This window comes from Ambystoma mexicanum, chromosome 8 (genome assembly GCF_040938575.1).
Source record: "Ambystoma mexicanum isolate Mex_15411 chromosome 8, UKY_AmexF1_1, whole genome shotgun sequence".
NCBI classification, from domain to species: domain Eukaryota; kingdom Metazoa; phylum Chordata; class Amphibia; order Caudata; family Ambystomatidae; genus Ambystoma; species Ambystoma mexicanum.
In genome coordinates this window covers 1,177,357,839-1,177,379,873 of record NC_090929.1, presented here as the reverse complement: position 1 = coordinate 1,177,379,873, position 22,035 = coordinate 1,177,357,839, and the positions used below count along the sequence as shown (strand labels likewise).

The 22,035-nt window shown below is 41.6% G+C and overlaps 1 protein-coding gene and 1 long non-coding RNA gene across 5 annotated transcripts in view; one reads left to right on the top strand and one right to left on the bottom strand.

Moving 5' to 3' along the window:
• The window catches only part of PCDH15 (protocadherin related 15), a 3,978,145-nt gene that overhangs the window by 2,054,253 nt on the left and 1,901,857 nt on the right, over nt 1-22,035 (bottom strand). For all 4 annotated transcript variants that reach the window (XM_069611238.1, XM_069611242.1, XM_069611241.1 and 1 more), the window contains one exon: nt 7,084-7,290. In XM_069611238.1, coding sequence (XP_069467339.1) covers nt 7,084-7,290 — 207 coding nt within the window. The remainder of the gene's footprint in view (nt 1-7,083; nt 7,291-22,035) is intronic.
• LOC138473755 (uncharacterized) lies at nt 13,720-14,461 on the top strand. Its single transcript, XR_011268894.1, has 2 exons — nt 13,720-13,897; nt 14,001-14,461. It is a non-coding gene; the product is annotated as an uncharacterized lncRNA (long non-coding RNA).

Sequence of the window (22,035 nt, the reverse complement as noted above, 5' to 3'; positions counted from 1 at the left end):
ATAAGAATTAAATCATGGGAAGACAATTTCTAGCTAGTAATACTATATGTAGTAGTGCTATAAACATCTATAGAACATACAAAAAGCATCAATGTATGTAGGCATTTCCTTAGATCTAGGTAACTGATCTTTCTTTTTAACATTCAAAAATGAATATAGAAATGCACACATTTGCCATGAAAATCAAGGTTGTTTTCTTTAGTTGTAACTACAACCAGAAATTGTGAGGTACAGTGATGGGCACTACATCTGCCCCCATATATGCCAAATTCAAAATGGACTGGTGGCAAGAAAATGTTATATGGCCAGTAGAGAATTTGATCTACACTCAGAACAAAGGTGCATTGACTGAGATGCATCTATGATATACTTATAAGATAGCATGGGAAGAGCTTCAGGAAATCATAAACAATGTGAATCACACACTTACAGGAAAATCAAGTGAAAGCTTTATTGAATTTCTAGATGTTGGTATCCATGTTGAGAATGGGGAATTACAGACTAATTTTTTTTTCAGGAAACTGACAAGCTCTAACTCTGTCTTACATGCACAAAGCAATCATCCTAGAATAAAATTGAGCATTCCATATGGTGAATTGAGGAGGCAAAATTATTAAAACAGTCACTCATTACTGCAAAGAAATTCAGACAGAGAGTATATCCTAAAACTGTGATCAAAAGAACATCTTTAAAGGTATGTGATAAAAAGAGGACAGATCTCCTGGTTATCAACAAAGATAAAGAGAGAGCAAAGCGGGGTCTAGCACAACACCAGGATATTTATGATGGCACAGATGGGATCTGGATTTAACTCATATACTAACCAAACGCTAAAAGGACGACCATTCCAAAAAAGCATTGGCATGTGTTAATGACACATTAGATATTATAAATACATCTTGTTAGTAGTGCACTTTTATTTTATCGAAAAAGGTATCTCTGAGATACATTTTAATACTGAGTTGCTTCACTAACAAGAAAAACATATTTAAGCATCATGGTTAATTTAGAAAACTCAGAGCATGTATACTTGTAGAAAATGTAAAGCAGGCCAATATTTACATTGGGTCACAACCAAATGAATGGAAATTAAGGGGAGGAGTACAGGTGAAAGAAAATATGAAATTCATGCCCTGATATGTTCCTGCAAAAAAATGGTATGTGCGTAGAACTACATGGTAATTAAAGTTCGGAATCTTAAAAAAAAAAAAAAAAACAGAAGGGCAATTAAAAACGAGGATCAGTCCTACCCAATTGCCAAACATTATAGTGTCATTCAAGGTAAACATCTGAAATGTTTCTATGCTTTTAGGCTCGTGTACACCGAGGTCAATCCTCTTGGTGGTGATCATAAGCTTACACGTAGACAAACGGAAACTAAATACATAATTGACTTTTTCTAATGTTCCATTTGGTCACAACATTGATGGGGAATCACATATATGGTTAGGAGGAATTTTTAGTGACTAGTAACCTAAAGTGCAGTGTTTATGCATTTGTGGTTGTGATACTTTTAGCTCAACAAATATTTAATAGGCCTCTTATTTTAGATAGGATTAACGCTTTTCTATTGAATATGTATATACCTGATTTTAAATGTGTGTGTATGGTTCCTGTTGTTGTTGTATTTTGACTGGTAGCCAATTCATATTGATCCTGGTACAGTTGATTTTGGGTAATTATCAGATAAGAGTACATTCAATATCTTTATTTTGTAAATAAGAAGATTTGAACAAACCTAATGATTATGAAATTGTTGCAGTTGTTTGTCTTTTGAAGTGACTTTTGCTATTTCTATTTTTAGATCTATGTTCTTTTGTATTCCAACACCTATTTCCCTTTCATGTGTTCTGAGATGAATTCAACTTTTAATAGTTTTTGCACTTAACTTTTTTCAGACACATTTATTATAAAATATTAAAATATGCACAAATGGAAGACACGTTGTTAAACACAACAATTATGATGTACCTGCAGCTTTATTCAATGATGCTGAAAGTCTATGGAAATTTAGAAAGTAAAAGCATGTTACATGTAGGTACATAGGGTTTCAATGTAAACAAGTACATCTTGTCATGTTAGATAAAAACAAAAGAAACAAAAAGAAATCATAGTAAAGTGCTGTCTATTTGATCTTTTGACAACTATGTTCTAAGAGCTGTTCAAATATTACTAGGTAATTTCTTGCAGCAAGTTAGGCAACTTGCCCCAAGTTTTCATACGTAGCATTGAAGAATGTTGGCATTAATAATGCTGTGCATACCAGACAAAGTTACATTTTAATACAATTTTAATAGCATTTAAAAAAAAAATTAAAATAAAAACAAATGTTATGCACAGAATCATTATTGTATGTGGTGAATTAGTATTGATGGAGATTATATTGCAATGAGAATTGCCATTTGGAATTCATTTCTGCAGATAACCTTGAAGATAGTTGGTATCGACAATAGGTCTTTGCACCTGACAAATATTAACAGTCAAAATTCAACACAAAAATCTAAATAAGAGTGTTGTGCAGGGATATAATACAAAATGATATCAATTTAAGATACTGGTGCCCACATGTTTTATATTTAAAGACGGCCGACATGGTGTACTATAATGTAAGTTTCACTTCGGAAAAACACGAAATTGATGATTAAATACAGATTTATTTTTATTGCAGCAGGTGCACGGTTTAAAAAGGTACCCAGAGGGAGTTAACTGTAACATCCTGTTAGCAAATCTTTAGTTGGGAGTGAAACACGTCAGGCTTTGTACTCTATCTCACCATTCTTAATTGAAGGATTGGACTAAAATGAAGCTGTGACTGAGTTTTTTGCATCAGGTCCTCAACAAGTTTGTCGATATATATTGAATGGGTGACAAAGAACACATCTAACCAGTATGTGTCTTGTTTGGGTTATAGAGTTTTATTTCACAAAAGGAAAACCTACCTATCGCTATCACTATGAGGGATTTCCCTGCCTCAAAATAAAAAAAAATTAAAGGAATGTCAAAAGTGTCATTGAAAATTAAAGTTCACCATCCTGTGTACAAACCTGTCTCTAATCCCTTACACTATTACCGAAAGGTCCCAATAACAACAACATTTTCACACAAGGAGAATGACTCCCTTCCCCTGGTGTATGTGGAAAGTTCAGCTTTAAAAGCTGTATAAAAGTTCTTGAGCCACAGGTAATTACTCCCATACCCCGCATGTTGGTTTATGCAAAGCCACAATGTCCCAATCTTGATGGACAAGGACAATGCCTCCATTCTCTTGTTTGTCTTTACTGATATCCTCTATCCAGGCCAGGGAGAATGACTTCCTTCCCCTGGAATACTGTTGTATCAATTCTATCTTCCCTACCAGGAGAATTACCCTCTTCTCCTGGTAGCTGTTATCCATTCACAATGTCCACAAGGTCTGGACCCGGGGATATAACCCCCTTCCCCTGGTTCCTGGGAGTGAGTTTTTAACTGTTCTTGCTGTCGCCAGTTCTCTATTTCATCTGACCTCTCTTTACATGTGCCATCAATATCCCAAATCTCTCTCTCTGCAACTTAGTGGTTTTACTTCAGCCACTTATGTGAGGATGTCCTCCTTGAATGCTTATTTCATATTGCTATGGGCCGCAGACACTTCTCTGGTGGGCAGTGGTCTAATTGCCAACACCGGGATGAGAAGGACCTCCTAGGATATGTGTTCTGCTTTTCTAAGGGCCCCAGGACCTTCTTGATTAACTTTCTTAATCCCCAATGACTCTTGGCTTATCACTGGTATGAGGGAGAGCACACCAGATTCATAACTTTACCTCTTTAACCCCTGTGACTCTTGGCTTGCCACAGGGAAGAGGAGATTTGCTGCAATTTAGACCCTTCAATATCCCCTAGGGATATGGCTACCAGGAGGCTGAGGGAAGACTGCTTTAGCATGGGAGCACATCCCCTCCATGTCTCCCACACCACCCGTTACCTTGTTGAGGGTGTCAGTGCAGCCCTGGAGCTTCCAGGGATGACAGTCATTCGACTTGGCTATGTGGGCTTCTCCAACTGGCTATTGCCATCAGGTGGCATCTCCCCTGACAGCTTTCCTTTGCTCTGGTCTCAGGCGCTGGCCCGCTTCAGCAGCACCACCAGAGAACATATACGGCTGACTGCCGGTGTTCCCTGACATTCCTCTCCTTGGGTCTGCCTGCACAAATTGAAGCTCCCACATAAGGCGTGCTTTGTGTTTGCAGCCTCTCTTGGCTGGGCTCTACCCAGCTGGGCTCAACATTTGCATTAATCCATTCTTGGTTGTTAATTTACGATGGTGAACACTCCTCCTCAGAAAGTTAGACAGTTGCTGTCAGTTCCATGGCACATCCTCCTCATCTCAGTATGTGTACCAAGAGCATTCTTCATGCTTTTCACCATCTTATTCTTCTCAGTAAATGTCAGGGGTTCGGGTTTACAATAACACATGTATCTAGGCTGAGAATGTGTTGGAGGTCTTGAGAGTATTACATTCTGGGTGTTGTGGCTGACTGTTACTCAGGTGGCCGTACTTATCTCCAGGAGGGTAGTCCCTCTCCATCAGGTACTCCTGTATTAAACCACCCCTAGGGGGACTATTGGGAAGCGAAAAGCAATGTACAGATTCAGTCCTCGGCGTCCTTGCTGTGCAGAAAGGTCCTTTATTAATGCGTTATCGATGGATAAGAGTGCAGCAGCAAAAGCAGGAAAAAACAAACAATGTGTTTCACCCCAAACGGGCTTTGTCGGGTTAAGTGCAAGAGAAAGAGGACTTGTGTTTTATAGCAGATTGTTAGTTATGCATCTCTGTTTTCAGCATGGACTACTGGCATGTTTAAGCTGGATAACAGATTATAGCAATGTGAGCCGCCATCTTGGAATGTCATCAGTAGCATGGACACATTACTATGTACGTTAGGCATGATAATCTGAAAATACACCCACATATGTAATATATGGTACATTGGTATAAGGTATATAACTTGGATGAACATAACAAATGGGTAAATAGATGGAGAAACACAGCAGTACTTTCAAAAACGAGGTACATGAGACTGTCAACCCTAGTGGGTAAATACCTGATGTGTTATATCAATATTATAAAACCAAAGGTGTTGATGGTAAATATTGCCTTAACAGTGTAATATTATACTGACATTCATATCTATAAAGTGAGATGTGCTCTGTGCGAATTGGTCAAACAACATGCTCGGCATAAAGGACATGTTTCATCCATATTGTGTTAACTTATAAATGCCTCAAAATTGAAAAGTGCCATGTGCTGAATGCAAGGTAAATAAAGGGCTGGATATTTATATAGATAAATATCAACTACCAGCATGATGGGTCCACAGAACGTGAATTATTAGAACACTGTGCAAGAAGAGACTGTAGTTATAAATGTGAATATAAAAATACATGTATATGGATGTGAAATCATCCCTGGTGGGTTTGGCTGCCATCTAGGCGTATAAAGTGCAACATGCTAACACAAAGTCAAGAAATGCCGAAAGACATTGTGCAACGGCTCATTGGAAGTTAACCCTTGCGAGTCGCCAGGGACTCACTGTAAAGCACATTGTACTGGTATGGAGAGAACATCTAAGTAGTTGATCACTGGCAGTAGTCCTTTGCGGGCGCAAGAGTCCTATACATACTTGAAGGTACAATGTGCTAAGGTGGGCAGTCTTACTGCGTGTTACAAGGCCCAATTGTATTATCTAGACAGATAAAATACAAGATATTGCCTTAGACATTGTGCAACGGTGCACTATGTTGATCTATAAAAAATACATATACACAACTCTTCACATTTGTTTTACCAATAAATATTTTGGATGATCATTCATTGAGTCGAACTTCTGATGTCACATTCACATTCTTGGAGGTACTGGATTATTTCCTGAATGATATTCAATCTTCGTACTGAGACAAACTGATTACCTTTACACTGGAGAACCCTGATCGGTTAATCACATTTCTCAGATTAGATCTGGTGACAGTAGATTAACCATGATGGAAGAAAGGGCAAAGGTCGCTAAGACATAAGGAAGTCTGATACTATAAGTAACATCAAGACAATACCACACAGAAAATAGGAGTGGGCTCTGCTGCTTTGAATTCATATGGGACGATGGTGGATAAGCATCAATGCATGGACATAATTAAGGGCCTGGTTCATGGACCATTTTCCTTTGGGATTGCGCCATCATAAAACACTTCCATGAATCAGGCGCTAAGTGTCCGCTGATGTTATGGACTGTTAACTCTGAAGGATTATTCCAAGAGAGACAGTAATGAGCAGATACAGTCCACTTTTATGAATATTACGGAGTAACAAGAGAGATCCATTGTGTTCATGAGGGAAAACATTCTGCAATTCTTAGTTAAATGTTGGATATTGGTGAAAAACGATGGCACCAGGGCTCTTCAACCTGTACCTCTTCCGCCATTATGGTTCAGCCTTTTTTAGTCTGGCTAGGGCAGGTAAGATTTGTAGTGTAGAATACCTGGGTTGCCGACCCAGGAAAAGAGACAATGGCAAGCTTGTGTCCTCAGATTTAAACTGATAGGTTACAGTCAAGAATCCTGATGATAGCTCAAGATTGTCATTTAAACAGTGATTCAGATTCATTGGTGTTTTCATCTTTCGAATGATGAGGATTATGTTTCTCTTGTGCATTACGAATAAGTTATATTTGTTAAGACGACTTGTGCTTGCTTAATTACCAATCTACTCAGGGACGTTACTTATGAACACTTCGGCTTCATATTTAGAAAACAGGGTGTGCTGACTTCTTGCTCTGACTACCTGATCCTAAGACAGATAATGGAAAACCAGCACCTACAATGCAGCTTATTTCTCCGATTGAAGCTCTCCATGCTCCCCCCTACTCTGCCTCGTTGCACTGTGGAGTACAACTTGCATGCATTAAAGGCATAAAGGGATTACTTTGATGCACGGCTCGAGATATTGCATCACCATGTTGAAAATGTGACCATTTTCTGAACAGATGTAAAATATTCATCAACTCACTTAAAGCCAACTTATCACATTCAACATACATTAATGCTGCTTACCTCTTCAACGTCATTGTCTAAGGCTATGATCTTTAGAGGAGCTGTTAAGTTCTGATTTGCGGAGATGGTTGTACCGACTGGAGAAGATTCCAAAATGTATCCCTGGTAACCTCCTATTGTGAAGAAGGGTGCCTGATTGTTCTCATCTAGGACATCGATATGGAAATTAGCAAATGCTGGAAGCGGATGGCCATTGTCTTGTTCAGCCTGGAGACGAGAGAGGAAGAACAAAGGTATTAAAGAGCATTAAAGAACATCCAATAAGTCAAAATACTTATAAAAATACCAAAAATGCTGCACAGGATTTGAAAATAATGTTCACGGCAATTTATCACAACAAATAGACCAAAGATGTGTCACTAAGCTAATATATAAGACAGAGAGATAGAGAGTAAAATATATGGTCCGGAGACTCGGCTGCAATTCTGCACAGGGAAAGGAAACTGTATCTATAATGGCCATGGGACTCCAACTAATTGAATGAAGATGCTGCCATTCTAATATCACATCCAAACTATGTGCTGTCTGGAACTATATAGTTTCAATGTTTCAACATTTTAATGTTAGAGTGTCATTTGTGAAAAGTTAAATGAGCACCAAGCCCAGTCTACTGTCTGCACTAAGTGACACACGCATATAACTCTCATATAATGGTCATATTTGGATCTGTGTTTATTTGTATGTTCCCAAATGCTCTTTGATTTTAAGTAAATCAGGCTGCAAACAAATCACTGCAACCAAAGTAATACATGAGTGTACCAGCCTGTGATTTACATTGTTCTTCTAGATTGGATATGATGCGTTTCTCCGTAATGCAACTGTAACATTTTTATTAGGACTAAAATATTCTACTCTTCCATTTTACTTTCCAATTGACCCACTTTCCACAGTTCTTTTTCAAAAATGCGAAACAAGTTTAAGATACACTTTATTTTATGAATTGTGTGTATGTAGCTATGTTTTCATGTGAATAGTTCTCGAAAAAAGCCAATTTGATTTGAATGATTTCTCCAATGAAACCAAAGAGGAAATCTTATCATTGGAGCCTTAGAGTTCCAGCTCTATAGATGTTAAAGTAACTTCAACATTCTAAGAGGCGCATGACATATTGGGTGGAAACAGAGTTTGATGGTTCTTTGACAAGAATGGAGTCGTCACGGAATGGTAGTACATCTAAGTACATCTAGGAATGATTTGCAATGCCAACGCTGAGAAGAGGATAGCCTGCTGAAAGGAGACAGTTGGTATGGTGAATGTCTTTCTATGGAATCGCAATCTGAGAAGGGTGTAGAAGCTGTGTCTTTTTAAATTTTATTTAATAATGTTATGCAGGTGAATCCATTTAATTTGATCTCACATGTGTCAGCCCTGTGAGCCTGTTTCATCTTTGGAAGGGTTATGTGTATTCCCCCAGGCAGGCTGTCATTGCTGCACCACCAAGACAGTAGCAATGGAGGTTGCCTCTCTTTGTTCCTTTGTGAGGACTAGTAGCTGGGGAAGAGGTCCTGGGAATTGGAATCAAAGGGCACAACCATTCACAAAAGGAGTAGCCTCAAATCAGGGTGTTGCATATCAAAATGGCTTTTGATTTTATTGAGAAGGGAAGGGGGTAGGGTCTTATTTTTCTTTACCACTAGCTTTCATTTCCCCTCCACTTCCTGTAGCACAATGCACTTTGCATGTGACTTTATGGATTTCTTTTGCTTAATAAATACAAATAAATACAAATAGCGAAGATTTTGCTGGACCCTGTTGGCAGAGCAGTTATTTCCAAATTCCTCGAGTTGGAAGGTGAAGGCAATTGTTCCAAGGGAAGGTGAGCTCTGTCCCCTAACCATTCCCAGGATCATTGGGGGTGAACTGCTACTGGAACAAGACCTGCATCTCTACCAGCCACACTGCTTCCCAGGGCCGCACCATGCTGAAGGGGCCCTGAAGATGTGTGCTTGCCTCTCCTATGTTTGTAAGCACAATAGAAATCATGTCCCATCAATGCTGGATTGGTACAGACAGCTCCTTATAGCCAAGACAGCCAGGATTCCTGCAAGTGTACCATTTAGCCTCTGCATGCTGCGATTCAAGGGTGTGTGACTCAGTTAAAACCATCATGACCCACTGGAGCTGCCTTTGGCACTCACCAACTTTCAAACTGCTGTTCTAACCGTTGACACTATTTTGCCACCGCACAGCACCAAATGAAGAGTGGTTTGATCAAAGAAGCAACACTTCACAATGCATTACTCGATTCACTGTTCTAACCACCAGTCACTTCATTGCCACTCCAGTTGACGATTGAACATAGCCCAGTGTTCTTTGAGCCCTTGCAAAGAACTGACTCACCTGTGCCCCTGTCACCAGCTCAACCACCATTGACTACCGAACAAAACCTGTTGACCTCCAATGTTCACATCACATCACATAAGGAACGCTTCCAACTGCAGCATCCTTCCAACCTCAACATCTGCTTGCAACTGAACCACTGTGATTGCCTCATTTCAACTCAAATCAAACCACCGAACAGCGCTGAAAAACCTGGTTTGTCTTTGTCAAACTGCACAGACACTGCAGATCTATTATTTTCTGATAACCTCCCCCCAACACACACGTCCATTTATTGCCTTAGAGAATAGCTACTGCATAATAATCCCTTTTTACTAATCAAGAACATATCATTATTGAACATTGGCTTTTCTCCCCCTTTCTCAGCCAAAGTGCTGCCTCTTGCTGTCTTGCATATTCTGTGTTGTTTCTAAATGGTGTGTTTATATAAAGTGTATATATTTTTAAAGATCCTTGTTTGGACATTTCTTCACTTTGGACTGTTATACTTCACTATTTGTGTTGCTACTATTTTACATTCACACCTCTGTTGGGGGGGTATAGCCTTCCCTTTGCCCACATTACCACAAAATGTGAAGGAGATATGTCTTAACTGTGCCTGTTCTACCTTAATTATTGTTTTGGCTCCTGGTTTGTTTAAGTGCAAAGGCTGAGTAGGCACTTTAGTCTTTTCTCATCCTTTTATTCCTGCAGGGCAGAAGTCAGCCTTTCTCTGCCCTCTTACAGTTCAACATACACAACACCTGTTTCCCCTCTGCGATGGACAGGGGCATTTGAGAGTGATGGGTAGGTCGAGGTGTGTACCGGTTCTAGCCAGTCATGTCTTCATCCTTATGCAGCTTCAAATGCTGAGATTTATGATATTCAGCGCTCTGGCAGGAGTAGGGAGTAGGTGGGATGTGGAAGCCAGCAGAACCATGTTTTTGCATCTAAAGGTTAGCAAATGTATGACTCAGTTTGAGCATTACTGGTCTGTGTTCGGGCTCGGAGTGTACACTGCCCGCTTCCCTCTGTTCAAGATTTGCAAGAAGGAGGGGCAGGACCTGTGCCTTTTGGACCAATATATTAAATAGTACATTCATAATGATGTTGATAGTCCTGTGCAATTTGAATGCTTAAATAGATATAGATGACACTTTTGAAAACCGTATTTGACATCCCTAACATTTAATGGCCCTCATTACAACCCTAGTGTTAAGGGGTTAACAGCACCGTAAAAGGTGGCGGCGCCGTTAACCCCTTAACGCCTGATTACGAGGTCCCTTTGCGGGTTGGAGATTTTAACGCCTGCTTTTTGCAGGCGTTAAAAACCAACACGCAAAGAGACCTTGGTGCTAAGTACGGTGCCGCAATTTGCGGGACCGTACTTAGCGCCTTCCCCATTCCCATTGAGCCCTATGGGGCAAACATGGGAATGGGGAAGGGCCATGGCGGCATGGGGAATTACCGCCCCGCCAACCTTGGAATGGGGCGGTAATTCCCCATTCCGCCATGGCGGAGTCAGTAAGTTACCGGCATGGACCATGGTGCTGTTAGCACCATGGTCCAACTCCAGGGTTGTAATGAGGGTCAATGTCTGAAGACAGTTGAGGGAGATGTAGCATAAAAAAAACCCATGACATTCACAGGAAAAAAGGTAATCTCACCGGCACCGATGTTTCCAGATTGGCAAACTGTCTCTGCCTGCCATGTCTCCTGTGCCCTACAGATCTGACCCTGCCGGGCGCAGAGACCACGGTAGGCAGACTCTTCACCGGAGCACCGGCACCATTGCTAACAGTGCCGGTGCTCCTGTGTCCCCACTACCAAAGAATTTGCCGCGCCTCACTTTCCGGGCTGCCAGACTCATAATGAGCCTGTGGCACTGGGAAGTCAGGTGCCAGTAAACTTATCACCAGATCGTAATGAGGCCCACTGTATTTGTAAGGTATGTGAAATTGTATGTCTTGTAGAAAAATAACTAAACTTTCATGGTATCCCATTATTTCGCCAACAGTAATTACTTTGTGATAAGTCACCACAAAGTAATTACTTTGAATTTGTATTGAAATATTTAGGAAATTATGGAGTAAGGTCTAAAAAGCGGTTGAGGAGGTGTTTGGGGTCGGGGCATTAATGAAGGGATAGGAGTGTATGGGGGAACCCCCCAAATTTGAAAATAAAGAAAAAGCAGATGAAATAATTCAAAGTAATTACTTTGTGGTAAATTACCACAAAGTCATTATTGTTGGCGAAATGACATGGAACCAACTTTTATAGGCATTGTTACACCACTCTTTACAATGTAAGACTAATGTGATGCAATTATCTTACAATATATGAAAAACTGACAGGTGCGATGAGCTTTAGGAACTTCAAAAGTTCCTTATGGGGGTGCGAGTTACATGGAGCAAAGTCAGTCTGGCCGACACCAGAAGCACCCTACAGAGAATGGTAGAAGAGAAATCACACAGGCTCACTGTCCCCAAAGAGATGCAGTAACTTGCCCTCAAGGACACCTCTCAGTGTTTGCAAACACTGATTGGCTGATTCACACAAACAGAAACATGGAGGAGGGTAATTTGCGACCATGCACCCCAGCACCCACATCACGTGAGACATTACGCCCATGGGATAGGCAGGAGAACACTATAGAGCTACCAATTCAATTAAAGGAATTGCAAGAAGGTGCCACATGGTGCGGTTGCTTATGAGACATTGAGGTCCCGATTAAAGCCTAAATAAACCATTACCTCTTAAACCAATCACTGGTCTCAACTAATAACTAATAATATCACAGGTGGAACTCAGATTCCTCAAACAAATTAAGAATCCTTGCAAGGAATAGAAAAGCATTTGGGGCATAACCAATCACAGCCAAGTTCTGAACATACTCCACGCATCATGGTTATAAAATAGGCTGGGGAAGTTCAGTCAAGTTCTTTGACCCACAGGAAGATGCATATGTTCAGTCTTCCTTGATAGAAGGGGACATTGCTAAAAATAGGAGCAATGGAAGGGCTGCTTCCGGGAGGAAGCAAGTGCAAACCTAAACGTTCTGGCTAGAAAAGGGGAGAGATGAGATGCCCTGAAAGTCAAGGTAAGAAAGGCTGACTAGAGGGGTTTAAGAGCACCTCTGAAATCCTTGGGGAAACTTGAGTCAGAGCCAGAGGTTTTCTACCAGTGACTCTTGTGGCAGGAAAGTAGAGGACATGGGCCTATGGCAGGCGAGCACAAGAATATTGCCTAGCTAAAAAGGACCTGGAATGGAGGATGGGGATATAATCAGAACTGAGAAAACCCAAGGGAGAGACCGGTTGTGTGTCTTGAGCATCTATGTTCTAGGAGAGTGACTGGTTATAACCCCTGAAGACACAAGGTCTGGGAGAGAGACTGGTTGTGAATCCTGAGAAAACCAATGCCCAGGAGAGACCTGTTGTAAATACTGACATATGATTGTTTCATGGACTACAATGCCTCACCCCAAGCGGTAAATAGGGTTGTCCCCACGCCATTGTGACTCTGAGCTCATATTTCCACTCTCTATATTCCTTATTAGGTTTTCGTTCTCAAATACCTAGAGCCTGTGTCCTTAACAACTAGATTGTGTGACATCACATATTCCCCTCTTTGTCCACTCGATTCGTCACCATGGACTTGTCGATACATTTACTCTATGACTTTGTCACTTGGTGATTAGTAGATTAGGAATGCACATAGCTATATTGGCTTGACTCGCCAGTTCAATACCTCTTTTTAGTACAGAGATGTGGCCACCTGAGATACCCCCCCATGGAATTGTCATTTATATTGATGCGAGATGGGGGCACCCCGCGAATCCTTTTGGTTTCGCGGTGGTGCCCCCACTCGCATCCCAGAGTAATCAATTTCTGTTTGAGTGCTTTCCTCTACATATTTAATATAGAGACCCCGCTACATGGGTTACATTGATTCCAAGGTGCTCTTACCTATTACTCTATGGAGCTCCTCTCTCTGCGATGAGTGGCCCACACCAATATGGCGGATTTCCCGGCTGGCCCAACGCGCATGCGTGGGGTTACCGGGACAACAACTAATGCCTACCGTAGTGGAGCCGCTACGCTTACAGCGGTCGGCTAACTCGGTGTTTATCTGCAACCTAGGTAGGTCTTTAGACTCCGTTTGGACGGCGCACCTGCGTCTGCACTTTTTTGCACCCGCCTTTTTACACTTGGCGTGATGCATTGAACTTCATGTATCTCGTAGCGAGATACCAGGCTGGCGCTCCTATATACATTTAATATCTGTTTCTATCCCCTCGGTGGATAGCTTAGACATAGCTCGTTGAGAAAACTTTGTTATGACCATCTAGATGACTCACGACTGTTTGGTCTGATCATTACTCTGTTACTATTCCTTATAGGGTGTCCCGGCCGCATTCTGTCACTTCCCGGCCTCCGGCGCATTACAGCTGTTGACTGGGTCTGAATTGGAACTTTATCAGCCTCAGATTGAGGTTAGTACCCATTACCTCTCTACTTATTTCGGTTCAAAATTATATCAGTTAACCTCACTGATTAGCTTAAATGGTAATGTTTATTCTTTTGAATTCCCCGCAGGAAAGGCTTTTAGAACGCATTTAACAATCACTACCCTACTACATACAGGAACAGTGAAGTCCCCACCCTGAAGATGGATCATTCGATCCGAAACGCGTTGGTTACCTATGTCACCTATTAAAAGGGGCTTCCCTGAATGGTGTTACTTCACAATACAAAACCCCAAGAGTGAACTTATTGCTGTTTGTTAAATTTATATCGCTGGTTTACAATTGGTTAATGAAATGTATACATGTCCCTTTGAACATTTACAGGATGTGAATAATAATGCTAGGCTTTGAGCTACTTGCTTTCTGCTTTTGTTGCATTTATGTACCTTTACAAACCAGGATATACTCTGTTTGTTAATTGGAATGAGAATTCCTGGATGCTTCACCATTGTCTGAATAATTCTTTTGTACATTGTTCATTTGTTTGAAAAAACAGACCTTGAGAGGTCTATTAAAAAGTATCAAAAAGTATTGGTCAGCACCAGATCTGTATAATTGGTTACATAAGTGATCTTACATGCCCGATTTACCCTTTATTGATGTTATGTATTTTCTATTTTGTAATTTGTTAAAGTCAAGACTCAATTAACACTCTTTCCACATGAGAGTATCAATTGATCAACTAAGAGTCAACATTTAACTCCCGAACGAAGATTCGGTAGGAGTGCATTTGGGCTTACTGCCTAGCAATAGGTAGTTTAGGTTGTGTAAATACTGAGAGAGCCAATGTCCAGGAGAGACATGTTTTTAATCCTGAGATTGCCTAGGTCCAGGAGGGGCTGATTTTAAACCATGAGAAAACCAAGAGCTTGGAGCGGCTTTAATCCTGAGAATATCAAGGGCTAAGAGGGACTTGTTGTGAATTCTCAAAAAGCCAAAATCCGCAAGTGACCCGTTAGCCATGAGAAAGCAAAGGTCCAGAAGGGGACCTGTAGTAATGCATCGGAAAGCTTACAGCAAGGAATTACCTCTTGTTAATACTGAGAATATTGAGAATATTATAGTTTAGCATAGACACAACCTTCAAAGAATCAGGAAAACCCAAAGGTTGGGAGAACCTATCAATGGCGATAACCAAGCCTCCTGGAAAGGCTTGCAGAAGAGAGCGATGTAGTAAGCTTTAGAGTAGTCCTAATGTGCGAGGATAAAGCAGAGAGACTGAAGAAAAGTCCATGCAATGCGCGTAGCTTTTGGAGGAACCTCCCCAGAAACATACATTTGGTTGGTTGTAAGTGGCAGATGGTAAGTGGGATTGGGAGGGCAGAAGGGAGGGAGGGGAAGAGGGGAAAAAAAACAAAAACTTAACTGCGTCCCTGGCGGGGGACGATGCAAGCCTCCAGCCGTGTGGAGGTGCGGAGGGGGGATGGCCCTGCTCCGAGTCTCTACACTGCTGGAGCCTGCCATCGTCCCCCAGCGGGGATGCAGGAGCAAGAGGTAAGTGTGGTGGGGAGGCCATGGACCTTACTCCAGTTTTAGACATAAAGTGAAAAGTTGGCTCTGGACTAATCATACCCACCAAATAGCTCCCAGACACTAGACATTGAAGCTCTGCCTGTAAACACCTTGAAACATGTACTACCATGAAACCTGTACTATAGACGACTGCATATCTGTATTGTAAACACTGTAATAACATGTAAATCTATTCACTGTATGCAACTAAGCTTAAGTATTCTTGTCACTGCTGCGCCCGGCTACCCCAGGGTTTTGAGCGCATTATCAAATAATAAACTAAACTAAACTAAACAGAGGGAGGGAAGGAAAAAAAAAAAGAAAAAGCTTACCCGAGTCCCCGAGGGGGTGAAGGCAGCCTCTCAGCCGTGGGGGCCCCGCTTCAAGCCTCCTCATTGGCTGAGGGGCTGCCACGCCCACCCCGAGGACAAGTCGGCTGGGATCCCAGCCAAGAATAGAAGGATTCTCGGCCGGGTAAGGACCTGGCGAGAGCAAATCTGAACGCTTGTTGCATTCTGATTGACTCTCACTGGGTACTAATGTTCATTATTAGAAGCACATTGAAGTGCCCTGGCATGGCCTGGTATTCACCTCACTGCAGCTCCTATTTTCTAATGTCGCTGGCGGAACTATTACATTTAAGACTTTTCTGCACCTGTAACTACATTTAACTACCTGCTGGGGGAGTTGAAGCGGCTCTGAATTTTATAGTTGAACAATTTGAATCTGGTTTTCTTTATCGTGGTTTTAAAAATGTCCAGACCCAAAATCAGCTGCTTAAATTAAAAAAAAAAACATTGAACAGGCTAGCAAGAAGGATGCTTCCTCGGGTGACAGCAAAGACAGGGGGATGTAAGGGGCAGTAGGCACGTATTGCTGATTGAACAAACAGCCATCTTCATTCACCACGTGCTCTTTAAAGACTATCCCAGACTGATGGTAGAACACACATTCACACTGCTTTCAGCATGTAGGCAACTACATTCAATAGTGTGAAGTTCATCGTTTTAATCAAACATGTGTTATGCAAGGGTGATGGCTGGACCTCAACAGCAAATACTGCCTGATAAAAATAGTATAAGAGAGTGAACACAAACATTCCATAAACGGCAAACAGAGACCAGTAAATGGACCTGGAGGACACAGAGAATCGCCAACATGTACATTATCTATCTGAACTTGTTCAAGAGTCAACTGTTATAACTTAAATAGGGACACAGAGCAGAAAGAGCCAGGAAGAGTGATCCGAATATTAATAAGCCCAGCTGCCAAAGTGGAATTACAATGAGAAAGAAATCAATGGATCATTAGTGATGCCTGGAGTGTCAATACACACTTCACCTTAAATCATGCTCAGCAGTCTGACACAGGACCTTAAGCAAATCAAGAGATCTGTGTTGTTTCTAAATAAACAGAAACGATCATAAATTAGGGATTCAGTTAAGTGATCACGGATACAGTTCCACCTGGCAGCACTGGTTTGCCCCCTACATTGCACTAAAACGCAGCTGTCCATAAAAACAGAAAGTGTATGATGAATCCGTCTGACATTTCCCATTGGTACTAATAATAAAGAATGCATATGCGACTGGAAATAGAACTAGTGTACATTGAGTTCTATTCTGGTAATCTTATATATGAAATGTATGACTTTAAGCAAAAACAAGAATGGGAAGTACATCAGTTGATCGAGGATTACCATGGACCAAAAAGGGACATGATACCTTAGTAATACAAATGTACAACTATGACAAAAGAAATAGACAGCAAGTAGTAAGGGCAGATAGGAGATCAGATTAAAATCAACATTGTGTGATTAAATTAAATTACATAACATCATGAAAAAATAAACAAACAGACTAGGAAGGCGTGATTAAATGCACATTTATTGAAAAATGGACAACATAAAAATCGGAAATATGTACTCACAGAGGACATTTGAAATCGATACATTATTGACATGCAACACATCACTAGGGAGCTCAGAAATACAGTAGTAGAAGCAAATACAGTACGAAAAGGGAACACAAAATGACACAAAACAATATTTTATTTTAACAGCATAGACACACGATGTCATATACGTTTGTAAATACTAGGTGAGCATATCATTATATAGTGATGGGAAGTTTTCAGTTATGTATTTTCAAGGGAAAGGAGAGATGTTCTAACAGGAATTTGCCACCATAACATATAAGAGTATACATTGAAACTTGAGGCTTGGCTATGTTGTTGAGTAGGGATGAGCGTATTCATCTAAAGTTGCAGTGCACAATATTGTAGGATACTGATCCAAAGGTTTGGGGTCTGCACATTTTCAATGATCACTTTCGGGGGTAGGAATCGGCCCTCCTGACCTCATCTGCTCCCATACACTCCATCCCCCATCCCTCAGAACCTCACATTCGCAAATCCCTGCTGCTCCCCACTCCCCTGACAGCATCACTTTACCATGCTCTTATGGCATGCGGTGGGCTACTGCTATATGGCCTTTGTGGGGTGGGAGGCCAGTACCCTGCTCTCCCAAGTACAACTCTCATGTTTTACCACTGTTCAATATTGAAGGCAAACTGACCAACCTAAGTTGCCATTAGGAGTATTGCTGAGACTACTTTTTCCTTATATGTGTTACATTTTCTTGAGAGAATAAGGTAATTGCAATCAACCTTATTTAAAATTCCCACAACAGTGTTACGCTGCACAACACCATACTCTTACAAAACAAAGAACTCACACATTTTATTACAACTGTGTACATTTTGAAGTTTACATTGCTCAAGATAGTTGCCCATAAATTGGGCCACTTGGACCACATATTTTAAATGCCCACCATTTATTTCTCTGTCACATGCAGATCTCTTAGTATTCACAAAATCCGATCATAAAAATATACAGTTTACATAATTGTGAAATAGCCAACAAATTTTAATGCTTGGTGTGCCTGGGGCATGAGCCACCTTCATGACCCAACTAAAGTGGTCCCGGGAATGGCAGCAGGCCAGGCTCAGTGGACAGTGGTTGGTTTGGTGATGTCAGGTGAAGGCCATGCTCTGGGCAAAGAGGCCATGGCCACAGGCTAAGGCATGATACTACTCGAAGTAGATACAGCAGACCTGAGGTATGAATAAAAGGCATGACATGGGCAAATTAGCCGCATGCCAGGGCCACATACCATAGTTGATAGCCACTCTGGTTGGATTTTGTGGAACCGTGGCTGAAGACCATGCCAGGGGCAAAGTTACCACTGGCTGCAGTGGGTGTCTTGTGGTGCCTGGTACAAAATGGACACTGGGCATAGCCATTAAATGTGGTTTGGGGCTGCTTGGGCACAGCCAAAAAGACAACAGGTGATGCCCATGGTATGGTTGAAAGCTATAGCCCAGGAAATCAGTGTGCTGGGCATTGACCACAGTCAGCAACTATAACTCGTCCACCACCATTAATGATATTGATGCCACATGTAACAAATATAACTGGCATGATCATATTCTAAATAACAAATCAGCAAAGAAAAGTGTGTAGATCGCAATACCATTTAGGCTATAAAATGGATCTGAGTACCACCACTAAATTATGCCTAAATCAATCATAGGAAGTGGAACTGATTTTCCATGTCAATCAGCAGAACAAGAGGAATCATGAGCACAGGGTGGGGTGGTGGCCAAGTAATGTATGTTATGATGATGGCAACACATTCAAGGGATTTCATACAGGAGAGGGAGTACCTGTTGGTAGTGCACAGCAGGAGACACTGCAATGCCCTGTGAGAAGTCTGGCTTCCAGCCACAGGGCTTACTAGAACAAATAATAACACTTTAGGAGGGCAATTGTCCATTATAAGGCCAAAATGCACCTACCGTTTGGAAACGTAGGCACAGGTTTGAAGCCTTTCTGTACTGCCACTGACAAGAAATTCAACTGGTGCGCAGGAGAACACACACATATTTACATCCAAGGTCTGAACCACCACAATATGCTATGTTTTATTGGCAGTGAAGCTGGGAAGAACTACGGGCACTCCTAAATCAGGGAAGGTTTTGATCTGTGACTTCTTTTGCAGCAAGACCCTAGTCCCGACTGCTGGAAGTTCTTGAGGCCCTAGTTTAATGGGGATAGTACTAGTTGTGTGATTGGTTGGTTGTGTGATTGGTTGGATTCCTCTTGGTCTGAAGCTGGACTCCTCTGGCCGTTGATTTGCAAAATCTAGCCCTGTGAACCCGTATCAATCTGGCTGCAGTTTCATGTGCCTGTTCATGGAGGGCTGAGCGGGAATCCAAGGTAGAGAAAGGTTGGAGAGTCTTCTTCCCAGCATACATTTGAAGGTCTGTTTTGGACAGTGTGACCCTTTTCCCCCTTAACTGAATGTCACAATTCATTATATATGTGTGTTTATGGAGTGCTATGGGTCACCTACCAGCTGAAGCCCAGGCTTTTGCCAACAAAAACAAGGACACGCCTCCATTATATGAGTCATGAAACATCATTTGGCTATATTCCTGAGAAATCTCCTAGCAAGGCCATTACGTTATAACTGAAGTCGCCTTTACAATATGTTAACACTGCACTTCTGGTTCATCCTCATAGTATTGGACACCTTTTCAGGCTCTGTATTCTTGAATGTAAACAATCAGGCACAGTCAAAACCAAATCGCAAAGCAGCCACATTCTGTACAGTGAAAACCTTTATTTTAGGACTTGCAAAGTCAACAGCAATCGGGAGGTTGCTCCACAAATGCTGCACGAAGACCTAATTCTGAGTACCGACAATGCAAGAAATACCAACTAGTGTGCATGTTCAGCACTAAGCAATATATCTTCGCACCACAAAATGCACAATGAGGTAGTTACAGATGAGACGTTCTGAGCACATGATCAATGCAATCTGTATTCATTTGAACATCAGCTCTCTCATGATGACGAATGGTAGAAAGGTCCCCTCCCAGGGAATCTCTTCCAGCGCTCTGCATAAGACTTATGTGTAAAGCGTAGGGCAGAGAGCGCACACTCTGCCCCCACTGTTCATCCATTGTACGTGCACATTACCATTGCTGTATACACATTGTCTGTCAAATATCCTTTTAACTGCCATGGGTTTTCCCCACAGTGCCAAGGCCTTTTTTGCTGATTTCGGTATTTCACCATGCAAAGCCTTCTAACATTTTCGCCTTCATTAACCCCTTAAGTGCCAAGGACGAACTATCTCGTCCTTGGCACTGGGGAGGTAATCCCAAGGACGAGATATCTCGTCCTTGGCACTTAAGGTTACTTGCCATATGTCTTTGTGGTTTGTTGTGAATGATAGTTTCAGCTGTTGGTCATGGCATGCACTTCAGTGTCACCATCCATTGTCACTGCACAAGCAAGAAATAGCTGAAGACACACTTTGTGCAAGTATTTACCAAATACAACTATTACATTGCGTTCAGCCCTGCATTCTCATCCTATGCTTACGGAAGACGAGCCACTGACCACCAAGTAACGAATCACCTTGCAAAGCTATGCCTTAAACCCAAAGGTGGGAGCAACACTGCCTGATGACATTTAATCCCGAGCCTGGTCAGTGCGCCGTGCAGGTCCCCATGGTGGACAGGCAGGTCATAAAATGAAAGAGAGCACCTCAAACAGTTGAAAGATGTGCCATGACATCTCCAACAGAAGGTTCATGATATGAAGGGGCCAGTATGTGGCATGCGTAGCACAAAACTGAAACCTTAAAATGAAATACATTTGCAAATGGAAGTGTGACCCCAAAGCAAAGGTTGCTGCTTTTAAATGCGCTGAAGGTTCTGCTTGCACGGATCCTTATCTGAACATTAAACCTAAACTGAATTATAATGCAGAATTAGCGCACACCATCAATAAGCACTCTCCATGGAGAAGAGGATAACAGTACCATGAGTGAGTAAAATGAGTGCCATGAGTGAGTAGAATGATCATCAGCTTGTTTCAGAGTCGGCATTGTGGTGGCAATACAGCTGCTATGCATAACAAAAGCGTCACATGGGTCTTCGGCATTTGAAAGTTACGGTTGTATTAGTTCAGTTTTACATACCATTTGCCTTTGTATGGATTTGTGCACTGTTCATGCTTCCAAAACATGGTTTCCCAGGCGCATGGTGGGAGAAGCTGTGCACAGGTGCAATTAATGGGTTCAGTAGCATGTTGAATGCTCGATCAAGTGGCAAATACACCTATTTTGTTTTCATCATCACTTGGTGTAACGGCAAATGAGAGATCGCTCAAAGTTTGCACAAGCACCAGATCCACGACTCGAAATTAGGCACATTGCCTGTTGCAAAATCCCGGCAATCACACCTAGAGCTTTGTATACACCACTTCCATACACAAGCACACAATACACATTTCACAAATGCAGATTATTCATTCAATAGGTAAATTATGGTTTTAGGATATACTTAAATGATATACAACAGTTTTACAATAGTATGTTGATCAAAGTGATGAAGTCCAAAACAATTGTCTAGGTTAAAAATTAATTATGTTCTTCTCATAAGCGTTTGAATCATTGATGTCACTGAAATATTTTCCCAGAATCATCGAGTTTTCTAAGGGGTGTGGGGGAGCTGCTTCCA